The 20,897-nt window shown below is 45.3% G+C and overlaps 1 protein-coding gene across 1 annotated transcript in view; it reads left to right on the forward strand.

Annotated features, from left to right (window-relative positions):
* The window catches only part of LOC129825792 (PDZ domain-containing protein 2-like), a 119,623-nt gene extending 99,658 nt beyond the window's left edge, over positions 1-19,965 (forward strand). Inside the window, 4 exon segments of the mRNA XM_055885934.1 lie at positions 7,466-7,567; positions 8,857-9,154; positions 16,241-16,378; positions 17,356-19,965. Of these exon segments, the coding sequence (XP_055741909.1) occupies positions 7,466-7,567; positions 8,857-9,154; positions 16,241-16,378; positions 17,356-17,522 (705 nt within the window). The 3' untranslated portion in view covers positions 17,523-19,965.
* The last annotated feature ends 932 nt before the right edge of the window (positions 19,966-20,897 follow it).

Genomic DNA, 20,897 nt, shown 5'->3' on the forward strand with positions numbered 1-20,897 from the left:
CAATCACAGCCGGGTTGTGATACAGCCAACGTAACTAAGAAATACATTTGACGATAGAATTTTCCCCCTATCCTCCTTCTAAGCAAGTCTGTTGTCCAGCTACCTGCTAATAGCCATGATGGCGCTGTACAACGTGACCGTGTGTGTTTGAAAGAGTACTTTCCAGTAAGCAACAATTTGTTTACCTTCATTAGACAACTTTGTTCCAATATTTCTGTAATTCATTGATATTTATTCCCATAGTAATTCGTTATGGATCCATAACTAAATAAACATGGTTATTTTGAAAGAGTATTTTTTATCATTATTTGATTAAAGAAAGCATAAAGATGCCATTATTAGTTACATTTTTTTTCGTTTGAATGTGCAGACTGGCGGGAACGTTTCCCTAGTCAGCGCCATTATTAGTGCAATGCCCCTTAAAATGTTGCTCTGTGCTTACCAGTGTGGCAGGATGTATTTGTTCAAAACTGATTAACTATTGTCTTTTCTCTCTCTTTGATTCAACTGCTCACCACACTTCATTAATAAGGTAGTGACTGCCCATTACTGTACAGCTTATCCACTTATTTACCGTCTAAGGGGCCGGGGCTGGGTTTCTACATACGGAATTGTTTTAAGATGGTCATGTGGAATTGTTTTAAGATGGTCATACCAAGGATTATTTAGATATTTTATTTAGAATTTTAGGACACCTGTATATATAATATATGTACATTTTTTATAATTTGAATTTGGCAGTCCCAAAATAACAGACAGTCCCAAAATAACAGACAGTCCCAAAATAACAGACAGTCCCAAAATAACAGACAGTCCCAAAATAACAGACAGTCCCAAAATAACAGACAGTCCCAAAATAACAGACAGTCCCAAAATATATCAAAAGTAGGTAGGTTTTGAAGTGTCTGTCCTATATCTGAGAGATATAAGAAAGCGAAACAAATTGAAAATACATTTACAGTGGAATTAGCCCTATACCTTTGTTGTGGAAATTCCCCATTCACTTCCATTCATTTTTCAGCCCGGTACTGGGTTACCTTCAGCCCGGTACTGGGTTACCTTCAGCCCGGTACTGGGTTACCTTCAGCCCGGTACTGGGTTACCTTCAGCCCGGTACTGGGTTACCTTCAGCCCGGTACTGGGTTACCTTCAGCCCGGTACTGGGTTACCTTCAGCCCGGTACTGGGTTACCTTCAGACCGGTACTGGGTTACCTTCAGCCCGGTACTGGGTTACCTTCAGACCGGTACTGGGTTACCTTCAGACCGGTACTGGGTTACCTTCAGCCCGGTACTGGGTTACCTTCAGACCGGTACTGGGTTACCTTCAGCCCGGTACTGGGTTACCTTCAGCCCGGTACTGGGTTACCTTCAGCCCGGTACTGGGTTACCTTCAGCCCGGTACTGGGTTACCTTCAGACCGGTACTGGGTTACCTTCAGACCGGTACTGGGTTACCTTCAGCCCGGTACTGGGTTACCTTCAGCCCGGTACTGGGTTACCTTAAGCCCGGTACTGGGTTACCTTCAGCCCGGTACTGGGTTACCTTCAGCCCGGTACTGGGTTACCTTCAGACCGGTACTGGGTTACCTTCAGCCCGGTACTGGGTTACCTTCAGCCCGGTACTGGGTTACCTTCAGACCGGTACTGGGTTACCTTCAGCCCGGTACTGGGTTACCTTCAGCCCGGTACTGGGTTACCTTCAGCCCGGTACTGGGTTACCTTCAGCCCGGTACTGGGTTACCTTCAGCCCGGTACTGGGTTACCTTCAGACAAGTCCCGTGACACTTAGAGCTAAACGTTGTCATGAAAAGACAGATTTTTGGAATGTCCCCTGGCCTGACAAACACTGCTGTAGCTCTGCCACCTTCCACTGCAGATGCGGAAGGCCGATTTCTGTGGGGGGCGTGTCAAAAATGTATTGATATTACTTGAATAAAATATTTCAGTTGGGTATATTACTTCATTATTTCATTCCTTAAAGTCATCATGTCATCTCTGCTGAGGCAGTAGCAGCCAGCCAGCCAGACAACCATGTAACGTTATGTCTGTGCTCCCCATTGATTGATCCTATTTAACTAGGCTACTAGCTATGCTGCAGAGCTGTCTGACCAAATCGTTTTAGTAGCTACCTCATCAACTGTCTCTATCCCTCTCTTGTGTTGTGTTGATTCCTCTCTCATGTGGTCTGTGTGTATCCCCTTCTGTCCTGGGCCGTTAATAAACAGGTGCAATGGATTATGCTCATTGTAGTTAATTACCATGTTTTCTGCGTTGAACTAGGTTGAGTATTTGCCTAATGAAAACCTCTATGACCTAATTTCTATTGTGAATTATTTGATTTCTCTCTAGAACTCACCAAAAAACGGAACTAAATAGTTGTTAATAATCCCCCTGGCCTCCCGAGTTGCCCAGTGGTCTAAGACATTGCATCACAGTGCTAGCTGTGTCACTAGAAATCCTGGTTTGAGTCCAGGCTCTGTCGCAGCTGGCCGCGACAGGGAGACCCATGGAGCAGTGCAACATTTGGCCTGAGTTGTCCGGGTTAAGGTAGGGTTTGGTCGGCAGGGATGTACCTGTCCCATCGCGCACTAGCGACTCCTGTGGTGGGCCGGACTAGGCGTACAGTGTTTCCTCCGACACATTGGTGCGGTTGGCTTCCGGGTTAAGCAGGCCTTGTGTCAAGAAGCGGTGTGGCTTGGCTGGATTGTGTTTCGGAGGATGCACGGCTCTCGACCTTCGCCTCTCCTGAGTCCGTACGGGAGTTGCAGCGATGGGACAAGACTAACTACCAATTGGATACTGAAAAAAAGAATCCCCCCCCCAAAATTATATTTATTTTTATCTCTCAGCACTAACACACACACACACACACAAACACATGTTGGCCCTGCTGAAGGAAGCCAAGTCTCTCTCTGAGGTAACCAGAGACGTCTGTCTGTAGCTGCATCTGGTGGCTCCATTAGTGAAACATATTGGAGGGTTGCTGGTGTGGGATGGAGTGCTTCTCAGTGGAGTGTCTAAGAACACCAGGATCTCTCAGTTCTCAGGTCCATTTATTAGGTAGTTCAGGGGATCAGGTAGTTCAGGGTAAACAAGGGAGCAGGTAGTTCAGGGTAAACAAGGGAGCAGGTATATCAGGGTAAACAGGGGATCAGGTAGTTCAGGGGATCAGGTAGTTCAGGGTAAACAAGGGAGCAGGTAGTTCAGGGGATCAGGTAGTTCAGGGGATCAGGTAGTTCAGGGTAAACAGGGGATCAGGTAGTTTAGGGTAAACAAGGGAGCAGGTATATCAGGGTAAACAGGGGATCAGGTAGTTCAGGGGATCAGGTAGTTCAGGGTAAACAAGGGAGCAGGTATATCAGGGTAAACAGGGGATCAGGTAGTTCAGGGGATCAGGTAGTTCAGGGTAAACAGGGGAGCAGGTAGTTCAGGGGATCAGGTAGTTCAGGGTAAACAAGGGAGCAGGTAGTTCAGGGGATCAGGTAGTTCAGGGTAAACAAGGGAGCAGGTAGTTCAGGGGATCAGGTAGTTCAGGGTAAACAAGGGAGCAAGTAGTTCAGGGGATCAGGTAGTTCAGGGTAAACAAGGGAGCAAGTAGTTCAGGGGATCAGGTAGTTCAGGGTAAACAAGGGAACAAGTAGTTCAGGGGGTCAGGTAGTTCAGGGTAAACAAGGGATCAGGTAGTTCAGGGTAAACAAGGGAGCAGGTAGTTCAGGGGATCAGGTAGTTTAGGGTAAACAAAGGAGCAGGTAGTTCAGGGGATCAGGTAGTTCAGGGTAAACAAGGGAGCAGGTAGTTCAGGGTAAACAGGGGTTCATGTAGTTTAGGGGATCAGGTAGTTCAGGGTAAACAAGGGAGCAGGTAGTTCAGGAGATCAGGTAGGTCAGGGTAAACAAGGGATCCGGTAGTTCAGGGTAAACAAGGGATCCAGTAGTTCAGAGTAAACAAGGGATCCAGCAGTTCAGGGTAAACAAGGGATTACATAGTTCAGGGGATCCGGTAGTTCAGGGGATCCGGTAGTTCAGGGGATCCGGTAGTTCAGCGGATCAGGTAGTTCAGGGTAAACAGGGGATCATGTAGTTTAGGGGATCAGGTATTTCAGGGTAAACAAGGGATCCGGTAGTTCAGCGGATCCGGTAGTTCAGGGGATCAGGTAGTTCAGGGGATCCGGTAGTTCAGGGGATCCGGTAGTTCAGGGGATCCGGTAGTTCAGGGGATCCGGTAGTTCAGGGGATCCGGTAGTTCAGCGGATCCGGTAGTTCAGCGGATCCGGTAGTTCAGGGGATCAGGTAGTTCCGGGGATCAGGTAGTTCCGGGGATCAGGTAGTTCCGGGGATCAGGTAGTTCCGGGGATCAGGTAGTTCAGGGGATCAGGTAGTTCAGCGGATCCGGTAGTTCAGCGGATCAGGTAGTTCAGGGTTAACAGGGGATGAGTTTAGATAATAAAGGATGGTTTCTGGGAAATGAACACAATAGCACAAATAACTAAACACATCAGATATTAGGTTGAGGAAAGGTAGCATGGTCCTACATCTGTTTGTGCCCTCTTTGGCCAAACGGTATTTGGCGTGACATTGACCATATCCTGGAATCCTGGAAGGATATTGACCTCATCCCGTCAGTAGAGGATGCCTGATTATTTTTTTTAAATGCCTTCCTCACCATCTTAATAAATAAGCATGCCCCATTCAATAAATTTAGAACCAGGAACAGATATAGCCCTTGGTTCTCTCCAGACCTGACTGCCCTTAACCAACACAAAAACATCCTGTGGCGTTCTGCATTAGCATCGAACAGCCCCCGTGATATGCAACTTTTCAGGGAAGTTAGAAACCAATATACACAGGCAGTTAGAAAAGCCAAGGCTAGCTTTTTCAAGCAGAAATTTGCTGCCTGCAACACAAACTCAAAAACGTTCTGGGACACTGTAAAGTCCATGGAGAATAAGAACACTTCCTCCCAGCTGTCCACTGCACTGAGGATAGGAAACTCTGTCACCACCGATAAATCCACTATAATTGAGAATTTCAAGAAGCATTTTTCTACGGCTGGCCATGCTTTCCACCTGGCTACCCCTACCCCGGTCAACAGCACTGCACCCCCCACAGCAACTCGCCCAAGCCTTCCCCATTTCTCCTTCTCCCAAATCCAGTCAGCTGATGTTCTGAAAGAGCGGCAAAATCTGGACCCCTACAAATCAGCCGGGCGAGACAATCTTCACCCTTTCTTTCTAAAATTACATGCCGAAATTGTTGCAACCCCTATTACTAGCCTGTTCAACCTCTCTTTCGTGTCGTCTGAGATTCCCAAAGATTGGAAGCAGCTGCGGTCATCCCCCTCTTCAAAGGGGGGGACACTCTTGACCCAAACTGCTACAGACCTATATCTATCCTACCCTGCCTTTCTAAGGTCTTCGAAAGCCAAGTCAACAAACAGATAACCGACCATTTCGAATCTCACCTTCTCCGCTATGCAATCTGGTTTCAGAGCTAGTCATGAGTGCACCTCAGCCACGCTCAAGGTCCTAAACGATATCTTAACCGCCATCGATAAGAAACAATACTGTGCAGCCGTATTCATTGACCTGGCCAAGGCTATCGAATCTGTAAATCACCACATCCTCATCGGCAGACTCGATGACCTTGGTTTCTCAAATAATTGCCTCGTCTGGTTAACCGACTACTTCTCTGATAGAGTTCAGTGTGTCAAATCGGAGGGCCTGTTGTCCGGGCCTCTGGCAGTCTCTATGGGGGTGCCACAGGGTTCAATTCTTGGGCCGACTCACTTCTCTGTATACATTAATGATGTCGCTCTTGCTGCTGGTGAGTCTCTGATCCACCTCTACGCAGACGACACCATTCTGTATACTTCTGGTCCTTCTTTGGACACTGTGTTAACAAACCTCCAGACGAGCTTCAATGCCATACAACTCTCATTCCGTGGCCTCCAACTGCTCTTAAATACAAGTAAAACTAAATGCATGCTCTTCAACCGATCGCTGCCTGCACCTGCCCGCCCGTCCAGCATCACTACTCTGGACGGTTCTGACTTAGAATATGTGGACAACTACAAATACCTAGGTGTCTGGTTAGACTGTAAACTCTCCTTCCAGACTCACATCAAACATCTCCAATCCAAAGTTAAATCTAGAAAAGCTTCCTATTTCGCAACAAAGCATCCTTCACTCATGCTGCCAAACATACCCTCGTAAAACTGACCATCCTACCGATCCTCGACTTCGGCGATGTCATTTACAAAATAGCCTCTAATACCCTACTCAATAAATTGGATGCAGTCTATCACAGTGCCATCCGTTTTGTCACCAAAGCCCCATATACTACCCACCACTGCGACCTGTACGCTCTCGTTGGCTGGCCCTCGCTTCATACTCGTCGCCAAACCCACTGGCTCCAGGTCATCTACAAGACCCTGCTAGGTAAAGTCCCGCCTTATCTCAGCTCGCTGGTCACCATTGCAGCACCCACCTGTAGCACGCACTCCAGCAGGTATATCTCTCTGGTCACCCCCAAAGCCAATTCCTCCTTTGGCCGCCTCTCCTTCCAGTTCTCTGCTGCCAATGACTGGAACGAACTACAAAAATCTCTGAAACTGGAAACACTTATCTCCCTCACTAGCTTTAAGCACCAGCTGCCAGAGCAGCTCACAGATTACTGCACCTGTACATAGCCCATCTATAATTTAGCCCAAACAACTACCTCTTCCCTTACTGTATTTGTTTATTTTGCTCCTTTGCACCCCATTATTTATAGTTCTACTATGCACATTCTTCCACTGCAAATCTACCATTCCAGTGTTTTACCTGCTATATTGTATTTACTTCGCCACCATGGCCTTTTTTTGCCTTTACCTCCCTTATCTCACCTCATTTGCTCACTCTGTATTATTGACTGTATGTTTGTTTTACTCCATGTGTTGTTATATGTGTCGAACTGCTTTGCTTTATCTTGGCCAGGTCGCAGTTGTAAATGAGAACTTGTTCTCAACTAGCCTACCTGGTTAAATAAAGGTGAAATAAAAATATAAATTATGAGTTGTTAAGACAGCACCAGGCTAGAGGAGAAGAGTGTCAGGGATATAATGTCTGAGACATTGTTGAAGTATTTTCATCCTTGTCTTGAAAGATACACATTGTGTGTGTTGGTCTCCCGGGTGGCGCAGTGGTCTAGGGCACTGCATCGCAGTGCTAGCTGCGCCACTAGAGTCTCTGGGTTCGTGCCCAGGCTCTGTCGCAGCCGGCTGCAACCGGGAGGTCCGTGGGCGACGCACAATTGGCATAGCGTCGTCCGGGTTAGGGAGGGCTTGGCCGGTAGGGATATCCTTGTCTCAGTATGTAAAATGTAATAAAATGTATGCACTCTACTGTAAGTCGCTCTGGATAAGAGCGTCTGCTAAATGACTAAAATGTAAAAAATGTAAAAATTTTGTTTCTGCCCCCCTCACCTAGGATAAAGATGATACCCACTTCGTAGTCTTCTCTAAAGAAGAGGGATCCGGACTTGGTTTCAGTATCGCAGGTGGAATGGACCTTGAGCAGAAGTCCATAACTGTAAGTACAGTAGTATAACAGTAGTATAACAGTAGTATAACAGTAGTATAACAGTAGTATAACAGTAGTATAACAGTAGTATAACAGTAGTATTACAGAAGTATAACAGTAGAATTACAGTATTATAACAGTAGTATCACAGTAGTATTACAGTAGTATAACAGTAGTATAACAGCGGTATAACAGCGGTATAACAGCAGTATAACAGAAGTATTACAGTAGTATTACAGTAGTATTACAGTATTATAACAGCAGTATAACAGTAGTATAACAGTAGTATTACAGTAGAATTACAGTAGTATTACAGTGGTATAACAGCGGTATAACAGCGGTATAACAGTAGTAATACAACAGTAGTATTACAGTAGTATAACAGCAGTATAATAGTAGTATAACAGTAGTAATACAACAGTAGTATTACAGTAGTATAACAGTAGTAATACAACAGTAGTATTTCAGTAGTATAACAGCAGTATAACAGTAGTATTACAGTAGTATAACAGCAGTATAACAGTAGTAATACAACAGTAGTATTACAGCAGTATAACAGTAGTACAACAGTAGTATTACAGTAGTATTACAGTAGTATAACAGTAGTATAACAGCGGTATAATAGTAGTATAACAGTAGTATTACAGCAGTATAACAGTAGTAATACAACAGTAGTATTACAGTAGTATAACAGTAGTATTACAGTAGTATAACAGCAGTATAACAGTAGTATTACAGTAGTATAACAGCGGTATAACATTAGTATAACAGTAGTATTACAGTAGTATAACAGCGGTATAACAGTAGTAATACAACAGTAGTATTACAGCAGTATAACAGTAGTATAACAGTAGTATAACAGCAGTATAACAGCAGTATAAGAGTAGAATAACAGTAGTATTACAGTATTATAACAGTAGTATAACAGCGGTATAACAGTAGTATAACAGTAGTATTACAGTAGTATAACAGCGGTATAACAGTAGTAATACAACAGTAGTATTACAGCAGTATAACAGTAGTATAACAGTAGTATAACAGAAGTACAGTTATAAATATATTATATATATATATATGTAAAGATATGGAGTAAGTAATGAGAAACCTAGAGTAAACAAATGTTTTTGTCTCTATTCAATGTTGAACAATTCATTACTCACCCACTCCACTTAGCACCAATCCAATCCCTTGAGATAGATTGGAGTGCCTAGTGTGTAGGCACTCCAAGGAGTGGCTAGGAGTTGATTTGGGATTCAACTTCACTTCTTAACTCTCCCACTTACCTCTGTTTGGGGCAGGTCCACCGGGTGTTCTCTAAAGGCGTGGCCGGCCTGGAAGGTACCATTCAGCGGGGGGACAGTGTCCTGTCCATCAACGGCAGCAGCTTGGAGGGGATGTCCCACGTAGAAGCCGTGTCCTGTCTCCACCAGGCTAGACTATCCAGTCAGACCCTGGTGGTTATTCGCAGGGGGAAGGACAATGAAGGACAGATGTCCCCGAGGCAACATGACCTGTCCCACCACACCGGAAGAAGCTACTCCCTGGGGTGCAGAGAGAACAGGCCTGAGACAACTAGATCTGTTATGGGACTGGGAGGTACAGGATAGGAAACATTAACATACTGCAAAGCCGGAGTGATCTACACATTTTTGTTTTGTAGCTTTCAAATAAGCACATTATTCTCCTATACCCTGCAACTCCTCCCAGAGTCCTTGGTGTACAAGAGATGTGTTTTTCTGTCAATATAACGGGTAAAATAATGGTTAATAAATTACTCTTAATAAGGGTTGCTCATAAATGTATATTTTCCAGAATACTGTTTTGTCCGTTTTATTTTTCCTGGTTTTAGATCTAGTAGGACTTGTTTACTCTCGGTATGGTTGTTCTAAGTCCATGCAATATGCTTTAATCACATCATAAGACCAATTTTTAAGTCTTAAACAACAACAACAAAAACGAACAAGTTTAGATTTAAAAAGTGTATTTAGAAAGAGAGAAGATTTCTAGTAATGTTTCTGTCAGGTCTACCGCTACAGCACGTCATGGTAGAGTTCACTAAACAACTGACACCCAATTACAGTACATACAAATAATTACATTTACATTAATCATGATATCTTTCTGTTAGCTAAACCTGCTTTGCAGTTAACATTTAATTGAAAAGGTTTTTTGGGGGGGAAAGTCTACCCAGAAAGACAGTTATCATTACTAGCATCGCTAACTGGTTACATACGGAGTGATAGCATCGCTAACTGGTTACATACGGAGTGATAGCATCGTTAACTTGTTACATAAGGAGTGATAGCATCACTAACTGGTTACATAAGGAGTGATAGCATCGCTAACTGGTTACATACGGAGTGATAGCATCGCTAACTGGTTACATACGGAGTGATAGCATCGCTAACTGGTTACATAAGGAGTGATAGCATCGCTAACTGGTTACATAAGGAGTGATAGCATCGCTAACTGGTTACATAAGGAGTGATAGCATCGCTAACTGGTTACATAAGGAGTGATAGCATCGCTAACTGGTTACATAAGGAGTGATAGCATCGCTAACTGGTTACATAAGGAGTGATAGCATCGCTAACTGGTTACATAAGGAGTGATAGCATCGCTAACTGGTTACATACGGAGTGATAGACAAACGCACCAAACAGACAGACAGACGGGCAATATCGCTGAATATTAAATGGCAGATATATTACATTTGGCTTATAAAGCCAATAGTGGCAAACCAGGCGTGGGATAATGTGTCTTTGAATGGATAGTAGCTGGGATCTTTGTTTATGACAGTTTGCGATGGAACGCATACAAAAATGCATGTGCTTTCAGAAGTGCTTGGCGAGCTACTCATAGGTGTGACGTATACGCTAGGAGCCAGGAAGCAGGTGTAGAAGGTGAGTTTTAGTAATGAGAATAAGCAGATGAACAAAACAGGAGTAGCGTATTGAACGTGACCAAAACCAATACTGCCTGAAGACTGAGGCTACGGAATAAAATACAAATAAATAAAAGAGGAAGTAATCAGGGTAATGATGAAGTCCAGGTGTGTGTAATGAGGGTTGCCAGGTGGGTGTAATGAGGGTTGCCAGGTGTGCGTAATGAGAGTTGCCAGGTGTGCATAATGAGGGTTGCCATGTGTGTGTAATGATGGTTGCCAGGTGTGCATAATGAGGGTTGCCATGCGTGCGTAATGAGGGTTGCCAGGTGTGCGTAATGAGGGTTGCCAGGTGTGCGTAATGAGGGTTGCCAGGTGTGCGTAATGAGGGTTGCCAGGTGTGCGTAATGAGGGTTGCCAGGTGTTCGTAATGAGGGTTGCCAGGTGTGCGTAATGAGGGTTGCCAGGTGTGCGTAATGTCTGTTGCCAGGAACGGTGGTTATTAGACCGGCGACGTCAAGCGGCGGAGAGAGGGAACGGGAGTAGGCGTGACTATAGGTGGGCTGTGAGCTACTGGTAACTGTATCTGTTGGAGACCCTTGGTGTAGGTAACAATACCTCAACATGCGTGCCCCGCAGGGCTGGGTGCTCAGCCGCCTCCTGTACTCCCTGTTCACCCATGACTGCTTGGCCATGCACGTTTCCAACGCAATCATCAAGTTTGCTGACGACACAGGGAGAAGGTTAGAGCCATGGCGGAGTGGTGAAAGGAAAATAACTTCTTCAACGTCAGCAAAATGAAGTAGCTGATCGTGGACTACATTCTCATCGACGTGGTCAAAAGCTTCAAGTTCCTCGGCATGCACATCACTGATGACCTGAAATGGTCCCTTCACACAGACAGTGTGGAACAGCACCTCTTCAACCTCAGGAGAATGAAGAAATTAGGCTTTGCCCCTAAGACCATCACAAACTTCAACAGATGCACCATTGAGAGCATCTTGTTGGACTGTATCACCGCCTGGTACGGCAATTACAGCACCGCAAACTGCAGGGTTCTCCAGAGGGTGTTTTGGTCAGCCCAACACATCACTCGTGGGAACACTGCCTTCCCTCCAGGACCTCTACAGCACACCCAAGTGGCACAGGAAGGACAAGAAGATCGTCACGGACCTCAGCCCCACCCCCCGAGCTGCGGCCTGTTCACCCCCACTACCATCTAGAAGGAGGGGGCAGTACAGGTGCATTAGAGCTGGGACCGAGAGACTGAGAAACAGCTTCTACCTCCAGGCCATCAGACTGTTAAATAGTCACCACTAGCCGGCCTCCACCCAGTACCCTGCCCTGAACCTTAGTGACTGTTACTAGCCTCCACCCAGTACCCTGTCCTGAACCTTAGTGACTGTTACTAGCCGGCCTCCATCCAGTACCCTGTCCTGAACCTTAGTGACTGTTACTAGCCTCCCCCAGTACCCTGTCCTGAGCCTTATTGACTGTTACTAGCCTCCCCCAGTACTCTGCCCTGAACCTTAGTGACTGTTACTAGCCTCCACACAGTACCCTGCCCTGAACCTTAGTGACTGTTACTAGCCTCCCCCAGTACCCTGTCCTGAACCTTAGTGACTGTTACTAGCCTCCACCCAGTACCCTGCCCTGAACCTTAGTGACTGTTACTAGCCTCCCCCAGTACCCTGCCCTGAACCTTAGTGACTGTTACTAGCCTCCACCCAGTACCCTGCCCTGAACCTTAGTAACTTTTATTAGCCTCCCCAGTACCCTGTCCTGAACCTTAGTGACTGTTACTAGCCGGCCTCCATCCAGTACCCTGTCCTGAGCCTTATTGACTGTTACTAGCCTCCCCCAGTACTCTGCCCTGAACCTTAGTAACTTTTACTAGCCTCCCCAGTACCCTGCCCTGAACCTTAGTGACTGTTACTAGCCTCCACCCAGTACCCTGCCCTGAGCCTTAGTGACTGTTACTAGCCGGCCTCCACCCAGTACCCTGCCCTGAACCTTAGTGACTGTTACTAGCCTCCACCCAGTACCCTGCCCTGAACCTTAGTGACTGTTACTAGCCTCCCCAGTACCCTGCCCTGAACCTTAGTGACTGTTACTAGCCTCCACCCAGTACCCTGCCCTGAACCTTAGTGACTGTTACTAGCCTCCCCAGTACCCTGCCCTGAACCTTAGTGACTGTTACTAGCCTCCACCCAGTACCCTGCCCTGAACCTTAGTGACTGTTACTAGCCTCCCCAGTACCCTGCCCTGAACCTTACTGACTGTTACTAGCCGTTCTCCCCCCAGTACCCTGCCCTGAACCTTACTGACTGTTACTAGCCTCCCCCAGTACCCTGCCCTGAACCTTAGTGACTGTTGCTAGCCGGCCTCCACCCAGTACCCTGCCCTGAACCTTAGTCACTGTTACTAGCCGGCTACCACCCAGTACCCTGCCCTGAACCTTAGTGACTGTTACTAGCCTCCCCCAGTACCCTGCCCTGAACCTTAGTGACTGTTGCTAGCCTCCCCCAGTACCCTGCCCTGAACCTTAGTGACTGTTACTAGCCGGCCTCCACCCAGTACCCTGCCCTGAACCTTAGTGACTGTTACTAGCCTCCACCCAGTACCCTGCCCTGAACCTTAGTGACTGTTACTAGCCGGCCTCCACCCAGTACCCTGCCCTGAACCTTAGTGACTGTTACTAGCCTCCACCCAGTACCCTGTCCTGAACCTTAGTGACTGTTACTAGCCTCCACCCAGTACCCTGCCCTGAACCTTAGTAACTGTTGCTAGCCGGCTACCACCCAGTACCCTGTCCTGAACCTTAGTGACTGTTACTAGCCTCCACCCAGTACCCTGTCCTGAACCTTAGTGACTGTTACTAGCCTCCACCCAGTACCCTGCCCTGAACCTTAGTGACTGTTACTAGCCTCCACCCAGTACCCTGTCCTGAACCTTAGTCACTGATACTAGCCGGCCTCCACACAGTACCCTGTCCTGAACCTTAGTTACTGTTACTAGCCGGCCTCCACCCAGTACCCTGCCCTGAACCTTACTGACTGTTACTAGCCGTTCTCCCCCCAGTACCCTGCCCTGAACCTTACTGACTGTTACTAGCCTCCCCCAGTACCCTGCCCTGAACCTTAGTGACTGTTGCTAGCCGGCCTCCACCCAGTACCCTGCCCTGAACCTTAGTGACTGTTACTAGCCTCCCCCAGTACCCTGCCCTGAACCTTAGTGACTGTTGCTAGCCTCCCCCAGTACCCTGCCCTGAACCTTATTGACTGTTACTAGCCGGCCTACACCCAGTACCCTGCCCTGAACCTTAGTGACTTTTACTAGCCGGCTACCACCCAGTACCCTGCCCTGAACCTTAGTGACTGTTACTAGCCTCCCCCAGTACCGTGCCCTGAACCTTAGTGACTATTGCTAGCCGGCCTCCACCCAGTACCCTGCCCTGAACCTTAGTGACTGTTGTTAGCCGGCCTCCACCCAGTACCCTGCCCTGAACCTTAGTGACTGTTACTAGCCTCCCCCAGTACCCTGCCCTGAACCTTAGTGACTATTGCTAGCCGGCCTCCACCCAGTACCCTGCCCTGAACCTTAGTGACTGTTGCTAGCTGGCCTCCACCCAGTACCCTGCCCTGAACCTTAGTGACTGTCACTCGGTACTCTTCCCTGCTGCCCTATGTACATGGTCATTAACACTGGTCACCTTCATAATGTTTACATATTGTTTTACCCACTTCATATGTATATACTGTATTCTAGTTACGGCTCATCCTATGTAACTACTGCTGTACACTACGCATATGGTCTATACACACCATTATATACAATGCATTTAGAAAGCATTCAGACCCACATTTTGTTACATTACAGCCTTATTCTAAAATGTATTAAATTGTTTTTTTCCCCCCTCATCAATCTACGCACAATAGTCCATAATGACAAAGCAAAAACAGGTTTGTAAAAATTGTAGCAAATTTATTAAAAATAGAAAAATAATCAGACCCTTTACTCAGAACATTTTTGAAGCACCTTCGGCAGCCTCGAGTGTTCTTGGGTAAGACGCTACAAGCTTGGCACACCTGTATTTGGGGAGTTTCTACCATTATTCTCTGCAGATCCTCTTAAACACTATCAGGTTGGATGGGGAGCGTCGCTGCACAGCTATTTTCAGTTCTCTCCAGAGATGTTCCATTGGGTTCAAGTCCGGTCTCTGGCTGGGCCATTCAAAGACATTCAGAGACTTGTCCCGAAGCCACTCCTGCGGTGTCTTGGCTGTGTGCTTAGGGTCATTGTCTTGTTGGAAATTAAACCTTTGCTCCAGTCTGAGGTCCTGTGCGCTCTGGATCTCTCTGTACTCTGCTCTGTTCATCTTTCTCTTGATCCTGACTAGTCTCCCAGTCCCTACCGCTGAAAAACTCCCCACAGCATGATGCTGCTATCACCATGCTTCACCGTAGGAATGGTGCCAGGTTTCCTCCAGACGTGACGCTTCGCATTCAAGCCAAAGAGTTCCAACTTGGTTTCATCAGACCAGAGAATCTTGTTTCTCATGGTCTGAGAGTCCTTTAGGTGCCTTTTGGCAAACTCCAAGCGGGCTGTCATGTTCCTTTTACTGATTTGTGGCTTCCGTCTGGCAACTCTACCATAAAGGCCTGATTCGTGGAGTGCAGCAGAGATTGTTGTCCTTCTGGAAGGTTCTCCCATCTCCACAGATGAACTCTAGAGCTCTGTCAGAGTGACTATTGGGTTCTTGGTCACCTCCCTGACCAAGGCCCTTCTCCCCGATTACTCAGTTTGGCCAGACGGCCAGCTCTAGGAAAAGTCTTGGTGGTTCCAAACTCCTCCCATTTAAGAATGATGGAGGCCAATTTGGTCTTGGGGACCTTCAATGCTGCAGAAATGTTTTGGTACCCTTACCCAGATCTGAGTCTCGACACAATCCTGTCTCGGAGCTCTACGGACAATTCCTTTGACCTCATTGACCTTTGGTTTTTGCTCTGACATGTACTGTCAACTGTGGGACCCTATATAGACAGGCGTGAGCCTTTCCAAATCATGTCCAGCCAATTGAATTTACCACAGGTGGACTCCAATCAAGTTGTAGAAGCATCTCAAGGATAATCAATGGAGACAGGATGCACCTGACCTCAATTTTGTGTCTCAGCAAAAAAAAAAAAAAATGTTTTCACTTTGTCGTTATGGGGTATTGTTTGTAGACTGCTGAGCTTTAAAAAAAAAAAAATCATCAATTTTAGAATAAGGCTGTGATGTAACAAAATGTGGAAAAAGTCATGGGGTCTGAATGCTTTTCGAATGCACTGTATTCTGAACTCTGACATTGCTTGTTCTGATATTTCTTAAATTCTTTATTTTTACTTTATGGATTATGTATGTATTGTTTTGTATTGCTAGGTATTACTGCACAGTTGTAGCTAGAAACACAAGCAGTACACTGCACCTGAGATAACATCCGCAAATCTATATACGTTACAAATAAACTTAGATTTGATTTAGAGGACGGTTGTCCTGCAAACAGGAAAATAATGAACTTCTCTGCCATTTTGTTTGATAGAGATGTTAACCAATCAGCATTCAGCATTAGACCCACCCGTTGTATAATCCTGTATCAATAACCCTAACCCTAAAAACTCATGTTCTCATTAACCATTATCAGAAAAGGTTTTTGTTTCATAACCGCACTTCAGTTCCTAAAAACCAAAGCGCTATTTGTATAGAGCAGACATGATTCCTGCTGGACCGGGTGCTCACTGTGCCTCTGTGTCTTCCAGTAGTGGTGGAGGTGGGTCCTGACGGGGCTCTGAGGGTGGAGCTGCTGAAGACGTCAGCTGGTCTGGGCTTCAGTCTGGAGGGGGGCAAATCCTCGGCACACGGAGACCTACCCCTCAACGTTAAACGGGTCTTCAAAGGTCAGCCAACACACATTCTCACACACACACACACACACACACACACACACACACAAAGGCACGCACACGCAGGAACGAAAGTATATACACACACACACACACACACACACACACACACACACACACACACACACACACACACACACACACCCACCCAATACCTTGGTCTCTATTCGTATGGTGGCATGTCAGTGTCAGCCTATGGCCACCAGAGGGGGCATTTCCCCAGCATGGCAGTCAAAACAGAAACGGTCAGTGAGTTTGTCTGCCAATACAGACTTTCCAATGAGGAGAGGAGGGGTGAAGAGAAGAGAAAAGAAAAGAGGAGAGGAGAGAGGGGAAGAGGAGAGGAGAGAGAGCCTGCGTAGACAGCTGGATTGGGTTACATGTAGGGGAGAGATGCCATGGCGGAAGAGAGCTTTCAGAATCCTACACTATCTATTACAGCAAGGTTTCATAGATCCAACATTTAAGTACGCAGGTATAATGCATTACGATAGTTATAATGCATTATGATACAGGTATAATGCATTATGATACAGGTATAATGCATTACGATACAGGTATAATGCATTACGATAGTTATAATGCATTACGATACAGTTATAATGCATTACGATACAGGTATAATGCATTACGATACAGGTATAATGCATTACGATACAGTTATAATGCATTGCGATACAGTTATAATGCATTATGATGCCGTTATAATGCATTACGATACAGGTATAATGCATTACGATACAGTTATAATGCATTACGATACAGGTATAATGCATTACGATACAGGTATAATGCATTACGATACAGTTATAATGCATTATGATACAGTTATAATGCATTATGATACAGTTATAATGCATTATGATACAGGTATAATGCATTACGATACAGTTATAATGCGTTGTAATACTTGTCATGACCATTTATGACACATTATAACATGTGATCATAATGAACCCAACCTTCTCTAGGTGGTGCTGCGGAGCTGTCGAGGGTGGTGGACGTGGGGGACGAGGTACTGGAGGTCAACGGACGCTCGCTGCAGGGCCTCGTGCATTACGACGCCTGGAACATCATCAAGGCCGCCAGCGAAGGCCCCGTGCAGCTTGTCATCAGGAAACCGCGTACCTCTGTATGACAGACATACCACAGACGTAATAGAACTAATATGACGTAACCAGACGTACCTCGTAGAACACGTATGTCAGCTTGAGGTGACATATTGTATAATCCAGGACTTTTGTATGACAGACATACAACAGACATATCTCAGAGAACTATACATATAGCTACGATGGCTGAAATGTTATTATTATGACATATTCTGATGAAACGGACAGACATGTTGGACAGACATTGCAAAGTGGTTATTTTGTTAAGCAGACTGGAATTCGGTCCGGAATGTCAAATAGAGGATCAAAACCAGATCGTGGAGTATGAAGCATTATTTATTTTATTTTGGTGTTTCATACAGGAGGACAAGAGACTAGTATAGTGGTTTATACAGGAGGACAAGAGACTAGTATAGTGGTTTATACAGGAGGACAAGAGGCTATTATAGTGTTTTATACAGGAGGACAAGAGACTAGTATAGTGGTTTATACAGGAGGACAAGAGGCTATTATAGTGTCTTATACAGGAGGACAAGAGGCTATTATAGTGTCTTATACAGGAGGACAAGATACTATTATAGTGTCTTATACAGGAGGACAATATACTAATATAGTGTCTTATTCCTGGAGGACAATATACTAATATAGTGTCTTATACAGGAAGACAAGATACTATTATAGTGTCTTATACAGGAGGACAATATACTAATATAGTGTGTTATACAGGAGGATATTAGACTATTATTGTGTTTTATACAGGAGGAAAAAAGGCTATTATAGTGTCTTATACAGGAGGACAAGAGGCTATTATAGTGTTTTATACAGGAGGACAAGATACTATTATAGTGTCTTATACAGGAGGACAATATACTAATATAGTGTCTTATACAGGTGGATATTAGACTATTATGGTGTTTTATACAGGAGGGAAAGAGGCTATTATAGTGTCTTATACAGGAGGACAAGAGGCTATTATAGTGTTTTATACAGGAGGACAAGATACAATTATAGTGTTTTATACAGGAGGGAAAGAGGCTATTATAGTGTCTTATACAGGAGGACAAGAGGCTATTATAGTGTCTTATACAGGAGGATATTAGACTATTATTGTGTTTTATACAGGAGGGAAAGAGGCTATTATAGTGTTTTGTACAGGAGGATAATAGACTATTATAATGCTTTATACAGGAGGACAAGAGAGACTATTATAGTGTTTTATACAGGGGGACGAGAGGCTAGTATAGTGTGTTATACAGGAGGACAAGAGACTAGTATAGTGGTTTATACAGGAGGATAATAGACTATTATAGTGTTTCATACAGGAGGACGAGAGGCTAGTATAGTGTGTTATACAGGAGGATAAGAGAGTGTCTTTATGGTGGCATCTTGGAATATCTCAACAAGGTGTCGAAAGCGTTCCACAGGGATGCTGGCCCATGTTGACTCCAATGCTTCCCACAGTTGTGTCAAGTTGGCTGGATGTCCTTTGGGTGGTGGACCATTCTTGATACACACGGGGGAAACTGTTGAGGGTGAAAAACCCAGCAGTTCTTGACACAAACTGGTGCGCCTGGCACCTACTACCATACCCCGTTCAAAGGCACTTAAATATTTTGTCTTGACTATTCACCCTCTGAATGGCACACATACACAATCCATGTCTCAAAGGCTTAAAAAGTCCTTCTCTAACCTGTCTCCAGCCCTTCATCTACACTGATTGAAGTAGATTTAACAAGGGACATCAATAAGGATCATAGTTTTCACCTGGTCAGTCTATGTCATGGAAAGAGCAGGTGTTCCTAATGTTTTGTCCATTCAGTGTAGTATTCTAGTATAAGTGCTGTTGTTATTATAGTTTTACTCTGGATTTCAGAACAAGACAACCATGTTTTGGTTACAACCTCTAGCTCGAATACAATCATATCAAACATGCAAAAATAATAATAATCAAAGGACTGTTGTTTGGGGTTTTATGTTAGCATCGATGCTAACTGGCTAGGTAATGCTAATCAACTGCCGCTTGTGTACAATCAGCTAAATCAGACTTCACTACAGCGAAAGTGTTTTTTTTTTCTCTTAAAATGTGATTATTTTATGAATAACATTAAAATGTCACTTTGCCATTAAAACCTTTACCTGTTATTGGAACCAACCTTATTTGAACCAACCGTAACCTTATTATGTAAAGGTATCCGTCAGTTTACCCTGTAGGTATCCGTCAGTTTACCCTGTAGGTATCCGTCAGTTTACCCTGTAGGTATCCGTCAGTTTACCCTGTAGGTATCCGTCAGTTTACCCTGTAGGTATTCGTCAGTTTACCCTGTAGGTATCCGTCAGTTTACCCTGTAGGTATCCATCAGTTTACCCTGTAGGTATCCATCAGTTTACCCTGTAGGTATCCGTCAGTTTACCCTGTAGGTATCCGTCAGTTTACCCTGTAGGTATCCGTCAGTTTACCCTGTAGGTATCGGTCAGTTTACCCTGTAGGTATCCGTCAGTTTACCCTGTAGGTATCGGTCAGTTTACCCTGTAGGTATCGGTCAGTTTACCCTGTAGGTATCGGTCAGTTTACCCTGTAGGTATCGGTCAGTTTACCCTGTAGGTATCCATCAGTTTACCCTGTAGGTATCGGTCAGTTTACCCTGTAGGTATCGGTCAGTTTACCCTGTAGGTATCCGTCAGTTTACCCTGTAGGTATCCGTCAGTTTACCCTGTAGGTATCCGTCAGTTTACCCTGTAGGTATCCGTCAGTTTACCCTGTAGGTATCCGTCAGTTTACCCTGTAGGTATCCGTCAGTTTACCCTGTAGGTATCCGTCAGTTTACCTTGTAGGTATCCGTCAGTTTACCCTATAGGTATCCGTCAGTTTACCCTGTAGGTATCGGTCAGTTTACCCTGTAGGTATCGGTCAGTTTACCCTGTAGGTATCGGTCAGTTTACCCTGTAGGTATCGGTCAGTTTACCCTGTAGGTATCGGTCAGTTTACCCTGTAGGTATCGGTCAGTTTACCCTGTAGTTTTCGGTCAGTTTACCCTGTAGGTATCCATCAGTTTACCCTGTAGGTATCCGTCAGTTTACCCTGTAGGTATCCGTCAGTTTACCCTGTAGGTATCGGTCAGTTTACCCTGTAGGTATCGGTCAGTTTACCCTGTAGGTATCAGTCAGTTTACCCTGTAGGTATCCGTCAGTTTACCCTGTAGGTATCGGTCAGTTTACCCTGTAGGTATCGGTCAGTTTACCCTGTAGGTATCCGTCAGTTTACCCTGTAGGTATCGGTCAGTTTACCCTGTAGGTATCGGTCAGTTTACCCTGTAGGTATCGGTAAGTGTACCCTGTAGGTATCCGTCAGTTTACCCTGTAGGTATCCGTCAGTTTACCCTGTAGGTATCCGTCAGTTTACC

The sequence above is a fragment of the Salvelinus fontinalis genome, chromosome 28 (genome assembly GCF_029448725.1).
Source record: "Salvelinus fontinalis isolate EN_2023a chromosome 28, ASM2944872v1, whole genome shotgun sequence".
NCBI classification, from domain to species: Eukaryota; Metazoa; Chordata; class Actinopteri; order Salmoniformes; family Salmonidae; genus Salvelinus; species Salvelinus fontinalis.